The 8425-nt window shown below is 26.7% G+C and overlaps 2 protein-coding genes across 3 annotated transcripts in view; both read right to left on the minus strand.

The window, feature by feature from the left end:
- Nucleotides 1-1560, minus strand: part of LOC100164999 (spermidine synthase-like) — a 12194-nt gene extending 10634 nt beyond the window's left edge. Inside the window, exon 1 of the mRNA XM_001944143.5 lies at nt 1283-1560. Coding sequence (XP_001944178.3) covers nt 1283-1554 — 272 coding nt within the window. The 5' untranslated portion in view covers nt 1555-1560. The remainder of the gene's footprint in view (nt 1-1282) is intronic.
- Nucleotides 1561-6516: 4956 nt separating this feature from the next.
- LOC103310132 (c-Myc-binding protein homolog) overlaps nt 6517-8425 on the minus strand; it is a 6121-nt gene continuing 4212 nt past the window's right edge. For both annotated transcript variants that reach the window (XM_029485748.1, XM_008187389.3), the window contains exon 3: nt 6517-6840. In XM_029485748.1, the coding sequence (XP_029341608.1) occupies nt 6588-6840 (253 nt within the window). In that variant the 3' untranslated portion in view covers nt 6517-6587. The remainder of the gene's footprint in view (nt 6841-8425) is intronic.

Consider the following 8425-nt stretch of genomic DNA (forward strand, 5'->3'; position numbering starts at 1 on the left):
GGTTTTTTTGCATATTAGATTTATTGCTATAGAATAATCTTAAATTAATTTTATGACCAACTAGTAATGTACCATGGGTAGATGAATATTTTGGATATTTATCGAGTATTTTACCCGAAAGTGTTATTACCTACCCGAAAATTTTGGGTAAATATATAATAGAATATATTAAATTTGTTACACTAGGGCAACAATACAATTAGTATTCATTTTTAGTTACTACAAAAGGAAATCTTATATTATGTAGGTCCATACTTTTTTTTTAATCAATAGTACTTATAAGTAAGTATCTACTAATTTAATTCAAATCTTCATTTTTATGAGTATATATATACCTAATGTGTTTTATCATTAATCTACTTGATTATTTACTTTAATACATTAAAACCAAAGTATTTACGATTTTTATTTTAATCTTTTCCATATTTTTGTGAATTTGTTATAGGAATTCAATATTCCACGGCTCAGTAACATTTAATAAGTGATATGGGGACGCTCATTTTTTTAAAGTAACAGAGTCCCCCTACTTTAATTTTGCCAAGTCGAGCACTGAGGACACCACGTAAAGGGGATAATCGCTTAATGGGCGCGTTAATGACACTATGACAGTCTCATAACTAGGTAATGTATTTTATATAAAATTATTCGGTTAATAGGGACTGTTGGATAATGGGGAAAAATTGATCACCGCCCAATGTGTCAATCTATTGAACAGATTTTACTATGGCTATGTAATATGTATATATATAATATAGAGAGTGTAACAGGAAGACGTGTCAAAAAAATAAAATATGTAAAAATAAAATATACTTAAAAGTATGAGAACACTTGTGAAAATTATAGTTTTTAAAAAATTTAAGAAATATACACATGTCAGGAAATTCCTGAAAATAATATTTTATAAAAAGTTATTACGCTCTAAATTAATTTAGTAAGGCACTCAAAAAATTGATAATTTAAAAAACTCTAATAAATAATTATAAAATTCTTACAATCAAAATTGTTCTTATAATCACATTTACAAATTAACTATTTTGAATTTTATTTTCACTACTAAAAAATCAAAATAATTTTTTTTTATATTGTACGTGTAACGAAAGTTACTATCAATTATACGAAAAAAAAATATTTTCAAATATTGATTAGAACAAAAGTTATTTCATATATCGGGTCTTCTTGTTACACCCTGTATACAAATTTAACGAAGTAGGTAACCATACAATTTTAAAAGGACGCCGTACCCGCAGTACGGCGTCCTCTTAATAGGCGTGTAAAAACTTACGTTTTCAATACTAATATCTCCTGGAATTTGGACTGTTCCTTGTGCAGGACTTGTTCCACTTCCATGGAAAAACTTCTGCCCGGTAACAGGTCCGTGAGCTCGCTGAACCATCCGGTCTTCAATTTGTCCATATTTAAGTAATAAGTACTTCCAACGTCGACGACGATCACGACTGTATTGTTGGCTGAGGAGAAGCGAGCGTCGGACGTCTGACTGTGTGTAGTGTACTGACTATAGACTGCGATGTTGTAATACAGTCGACCGATAGTCATCGGCTGCCCGGCACACTTCCACTTCCCTCGACATGTGTCTACAAATTATTATACACACATGTTTATCTCCGGTGACCATCGATATAAAACGACTAACTGGCGTACAAAACACACTAAGAAGGCGTTGGTTGGTATGCGTACGGAATATTACACAAGTAATAGGTATGTGTGTATCAGGGGTGACCAAAGTGCGGATAGCTCCTCAACGTTTTTACTAATTTTATGATAAGTGATATTCGTTTCCTTCATTACATTTTATTGTTAATTATTTTGACTATCTATCGCTGACCCTTGTACAGGGTTATTCTTTTATAATATTATTGAACACTCATTATTTCAAGAAGTGTAAACGTTATAGAAAATATTATTTTACATACTCATAGTTTCAAGTTGTTTGCAAAATTATATTTTATAAGCACTTTTACTATCCTAAAAGGTTATGACAGACACAAAAAAAAAACGAAAAATAAAATAATAAAAAAATAAAAAAATAAACACACATCATTGTAAAATCAATACATTCATCGTTCCACTCAGAATTTAAAAATTGTTGACGAAAATTTGATAATTCTGATAAGTACTAATAATTTAATATTATTAACAATACATTTTTTTTATCAGTGATTTATCTTTATTTTGTACTTTCTATTTATCATTTTTTATTAATGTGTAAGAGCAAATTTTATATTTTGATTCTTAGATGTATTTTATATTTGATTCTGAGCGGACCGATGAATGTATACAATGAAGTGTGGTTTTTTTATTTTTTATTTTTTGTGTCTTTCATCAACATTTAGAACAGTAAAAATGCTTAGATTTTATTCAACAGTATATTTTCTGATATGAAATTGAATCTAGTTGGTACTTTGACAGGGTCAAAAGTAATAATTTCCCAGTAGTTATCATAAGCACCGTGAAAAACAATAAAACAATTAAGGAAAAACGGTAATTCTTACGCAAAATCTGTTTTCAAAAAAATCAGTTTTGGTTTTAGCTGCAACTCTAAAACAAATGACCGTTTATATTAGGATTTTTTATATACCATGCCTTTTTTAAAATATTTTGACTTATTTTGAGCTGTTTACGGACATTTTCAGTTTCCATTTTTTTTTAGTTTTCTTTTCTATAAATATCAGTTATATTTTATTTGTTAGTTAAAAAAGCTCGAAAATTTAATAGAAGGCCCTAGTATAATGTTTCAAAGACAGATGAAAAAAATTAAAAATCCAGTGTCACAATTTTTTTTATAAGTATTTAAAGTTCAAATATTGACAAATACGTAAAAATGATGAAAATTTGCAAATTATTTTAAATTAGAAACTCATAAGAAATTTACTTTTTAAATCTAATATTTTAAAATATAATTCAGATTATTCGTAAGTTTGTCTACTTTAATTTAAAAAAAAATGTCTACAAGCAAATCAAATTCAATTTTTATGAGTGTTTGAAATTCATATTTATACAATATTGGATATTCACTGAATTTCTCATGAAGCGGTTTTGTTATTTTATTGTAATTCAAAAACGAATAACTGTAGATACATGAAAATTTTACTGTATATTTATATTTTTATTTTTGAGAAACAATACAATTTTGAAAATTATTTGACTCTTTTTGAGCTGTTTACGGACATTGTCATTTTTCAATTTTCTTAGTTTTTTTGTTCTATAAATATCAATAAAATTTTATTTGTTGGGTAAAAAAGCGTGACAATTTAATACACGGTTCCTGATATATTGTTACACTAACAGTTGAAAAATATTAAAATACATAGGCACAAGTTTTTTTTATAAGCATTTAAAATATAATCGATACGTCGCCCTCTCCCCCCCCCATTAATCCACTTTGCTGTATTGCATACAGAAATTGATTTTAAGACAGCCATAATAAGAATATATATATCATAGGTATCGTGGCTGCGAAATAATAAATTATAAAATTTAATACCGTCGCAACTCCTAATATTGCCGTGTTGCACTTGACATATCACACGATAGTTAGATTTTATTTATTTTAAGAACACCATAACTCGAAATAAGGCAGTCTTGAAATTCGACTTCGGTGATAAATTGGATTAATTAAAATAAGTATAATGCCATAAAGTAAATATGGCTCTCATACTTATAAAATTGGCTAAAAATGTAAAAATTCATTACTGACATATCTTTTTAATGGCTAAATAAAAAAATGATATTGAATGTGGTAGTAAAATAATATTTATTGATTGTTGTTAAATGTTATTGGTATTGGTGTATTACATGTCTAATGTTGTTAATCGGTGATCCCGAACCTTTTTCCTTTTGCAGGCCACTTTGGTAAGCAATTATCTTCAAGCGGGCCACAAAGTATAAAAGTACAAAAATAATCTTATATATTGGACTTGTTTTCTTATCTTTTATTGTCTATTGAAAAGATTATGAATTGAGGTACACATCGTAGGTACACCATTAGTTTGATCAGTACGTTATTTTAAGTAGATGGATGATATCGATATTTAATTTTAAAGTTTCCGTATGAAAATGTCAGATAGAAAAAACGAAAATATAATGATGATTGCCGAATTTTCAATGAAAAATGGTCTATAAATTACTTTTTCATTGAAATTAATGGAAAAACCGTTTGTCTTGTGTGTCGTGAAACGGTTTCAGTTTTTAAAGAATTTAATATCAAACGACACTATAAATCAAAACATCAAGATAAATTTGTCCATTTAAAAGGTAAGCAATTATTTTCGATATGATTTAGTAATAAAAACTTAATATAGTACCTATAATTATGTTATTAAGATAATTATGTGTCACTAAGTTAGAAGCATTCAAAAAAAATATCTTCACTCAAAATGTTTCAAATTTATTGAAACAACAAAATTCGATTAAAACAAATGTTGTACAGGCGAGCTACAAAGTAGCAAATTTAATAGCTAGTGAAAATAAACCTCTCAGTGATATTTTATAAAAAAATGTATTTTAACTGTGGTGGATAATACCTGAAAAATCAGAACTTTTTAAAGATATAAGTTTATTACGAAACACAATTACCAGACGTGTTGAAAATATAGGAAATAACATAGTTACACAATTACAGGACAAAGCACGAGAATTCAAATATTTTTCGCTGGCACTGGATGAGAGTACCGATATTACTGTTACTGCTCAACTGCTTATAAATTATTCGTGGCATTGATATTAATTTCAATGTAACAGAGGAATTGGCTTCTTTGGAAAGTATGCATAATCATACAACAGGAGCTGATATATTTGAAAAAGTAGATCTTTGTCTTCAAAATCTTAGGCTTGATTGGGGAAATTTAAGAATTTTTATGAAAATAAATAATTTAAAATGTTTTCATACATTTTAGATTCTGAGTGGAACGATGAATGTATTGATTTTACAATGATGTGTGTCTTTTATTATTTTTATTTTTTAATTTTTGTGTCTGTCATCACGGTTTGGGGCAGTAAAACTGCTTCGATTTTCTTCAATAGTATCTTGTTTGATGGGAAAGTGAATCTAGTTGGTGTATTTGGGAGGTCAAAATTTGAAATTTTTTATAGTTTTCAAAAGCGCCGTGAAAAACAAAAGAAAAATTAAGGAAAAACGGGAATTTTTACGCAAAAGATGTTTTCGAGAAAATCTATTTTGATTTTTGGTGTAACTTTAAAACAAATGACCGTAGATACATGAAATTTTCACTGATTGTTTATATTTCCATTTTCTAAATATTTTGATTTGTTTTAAACTGTTTAGGGACATTTTCAGTTTCCAGTTTATTAGTTTTTTTTCTATGAATGTCAATAAAACTTTATTTGTTGAGTAAAAATACTTGAAAATTTAATACATGGCTCCTACTATATTATTACAATGACATTTGAAAAATATTTAAAATCCTTAGTTACAGTTTTTTTTTATTAGCATTTAAAGTTCAAAAATTGACAAAATATGTAAAAATCACGAAAATTAGCAAATTATTTTGAGTTAAGAATTCGTAAAAATTTTTAATTTTAAATCTAAAATTTGAAAATGTATTACAAGATTCCACATAATATTGTCTACCTTTATCAAAAAAAAAATGTCCACAAGAAAGTCAAATTAAATTTTTATGAGCGTTTGAAATTCATATTTTTACAACATATGATTTCATATAAATTGCGTTGCTCCTGTGACGAAATAATTTGCATTACATTGAACATATTATTTAAAATTGTTTTTATTTTAGAAAAATTGTGACGGGCCACATAGAATACCTTAGCGGGCCATATGTTGCCTGCGGGCCGCGACTTGGGCACCGCTGTTGTTAATGGTGGTCGGTGGTAGGGGGTGGGAGTGCGTAGCCCCCACGGGTTAGGTTGAGATTAATCATTGTCAGGAATATTATTTTTTTTTAAGATTTTGAGTCTCCTTTCTTTTATTTTTCCAATTCGAGCACTGCTTGTAAATATTATTATTTTCAATTTTCTTAAAACTTTTATTTTTCTTAATATTAAAAATGTTAATTTAAAATTTTATGAAGTGAAAAACATTCAAATAATGTATGTTTAAGTAAAGTCAAATACAACGAAGTATTAGAAGAAGTCAAATGGGTTATTAAAAGTGGAACAAAATTTTACATATTATTTTTAATTGTAATTGCCAACTGTGTTTTGGTCATGCTGTACAATGGCTGGGTAAAGTGTTTAATATTGTTCACATTGTCCATTAAAATTGGGCATTGTATACATAGTCCGAGCATTGTACTACAACGCCCGAGTATACACTTTGTACTTTGACCGTAATAATATAATTATAAAATAATAATATAATATAATATAATTATACAACCGTAATGAAGCACTCAGATAATCAGCATACAGCGTCATAATCCACGTAAAACGTAAATAATATAATTTTATAATGTACCCAATCAATGGTTTATAATAATATTGAAGTATTTTAAATATTTTAATGTGTGAACCTCTGTTTTATTTATTTCTTATTTAAAAGAATTTTGGTAATAACAAACGATACAAAAATACTAAAAATCAAGTCTATATTTTTAATTATTTTTTTCAGCACTTCCTTGCATTTTCATATCATTATCGCTAAAACCAGTAACAGTATTTTCGTTTGAATTCATTTCTGCGATATTATCACTTTGATTTGTTTCTAATTCCTTTAGCCTGTTCGTCATACTTATGTTCTCTTGTTGAAGTTTATTAATCTCTTGCATTACGGCATTATACTCTTCTTCTAACTTTGTTAATTCCTTCGTTTCTGGGATAACTTCAGCCATGTTCGTACGCATAAATCTATTTTTAAAAAAGGAGCTATGTTTAATGTCATTATACATCACATATTTTGAGTTTTAAAATGTACTTTTAAAGTTTATATATAAATAATAAAAATTAGTAATGGCTCACAATTTTTAAGTAGTAACAATATAATAGCAAGATAGCATAGTAACACTTAAAAGAAGGTACTTTCAACTTAATAGTGTATAATATTTTTTTATCATTATTGGTAACAAAAAACACATATTGATAGGAATTGGTAAAATTTGTCAAACTTGTTAATCCTTAGCTATACAATTTGAACATTTTATACATTTTTAACTACAAAATAATTATTAAATTTAAAATTTGATACATTTTGTTAAAATTCGAACTTCAAATCCTTATAAAAAAAATAGTGTCTATGTATTTTAATATTTTTCAACTACTATTGTAACAATATATCTGGAGACTTGCATTACATTTTCACGCTTTTTTACCCAACAAATACAATTTTATTGATATTTATAGAAAAAAAAAAAAACAAAAAAAAAAATAAAAACTGACAATGTCCGTAAACAGCTCAAAAAGAGTCAAAATATTTTAGAAATTTTATAGTTTATAGGCATAAAAAATGAATGGTATATAAACATTCAGTAAAATGTTCATGTATCTACAGTTATTTGTTTTTGAATAACAATAAAATAACAAAACCACTAAATGAGAAATCGAGTGAATATCCAATATTGTAAAAATATGAACTTCAAATAATCATAAAAATTTAATTTGATTTGCTTGTAGACATTTTTTTTTTTTTTGTAAAGGTAGATAAACTTATAAATAACCTTGTATTACATTTTCAATTCTTAGATTTAAAAAGAAAATTTTTTATGTGTTCTCAACTCAAAATAATTTGTTAATTTTTGTGATTTTTCCTATTTTGTCAAGATTTGATCTTTAGATGCTTAAAAAAATAATTGCGACTATGGATTTTTAATTTTTTCAAGTTTTTTTAACCAAAAAATACAATTTTATTGATACTTACAGAAAAAAAATAAAAAAATGGAAACTGAAAATGTCCGTAAAGAGTTCAAAACAAATCAAAATATTTTGAAAATTTTAAATGCAAATATAAACAATCAGTGAAAATTGCATGTATATACGTTAATTTGTTTTTGAGTTACAATAAAAAACCAAAATTTGGTGAAAAACCGATTTTGCGTAAAAATTCCCGTTTTCCCTTAATTTGTATGTATTTTTTCCTGGCACTTTTGAAAACTATTGGGAATTTTAAAATTTGACCTCCCAAATGCACAAACCAAATTTACTTTCCCATTAAAAAAGATACTGCTGAAGAAAATCGAAGCTGTTTTACTGCCACAAACCGCGATGAACACAAAAATAAAAATATAAAATAAAACACACATTGTAAAATCAATACATTCATAGTTCCACTCAGAGTCTAAAAATGTTATAACTTGAAAAATCGTATCATAATATCGTGAGTCTAGAATGAAAAGGTTCTAAATCATTTTTATGAAATTGTTCAGGAAAGCAATTTTAAAGTTCGAGTTCAAATATTTTACTCCTTGAAACACATTTTGTTTAAATTAAAGTTCTGAGG

This window comes from Acyrthosiphon pisum, chromosome X (assembly GCF_005508785.2).
Source record: "Acyrthosiphon pisum isolate AL4f chromosome X, pea_aphid_22Mar2018_4r6ur, whole genome shotgun sequence".
In the NCBI taxonomy this organism is placed as follows: Eukaryota; Metazoa; Arthropoda; class Insecta; order Hemiptera; family Aphididae; genus Acyrthosiphon; species Acyrthosiphon pisum.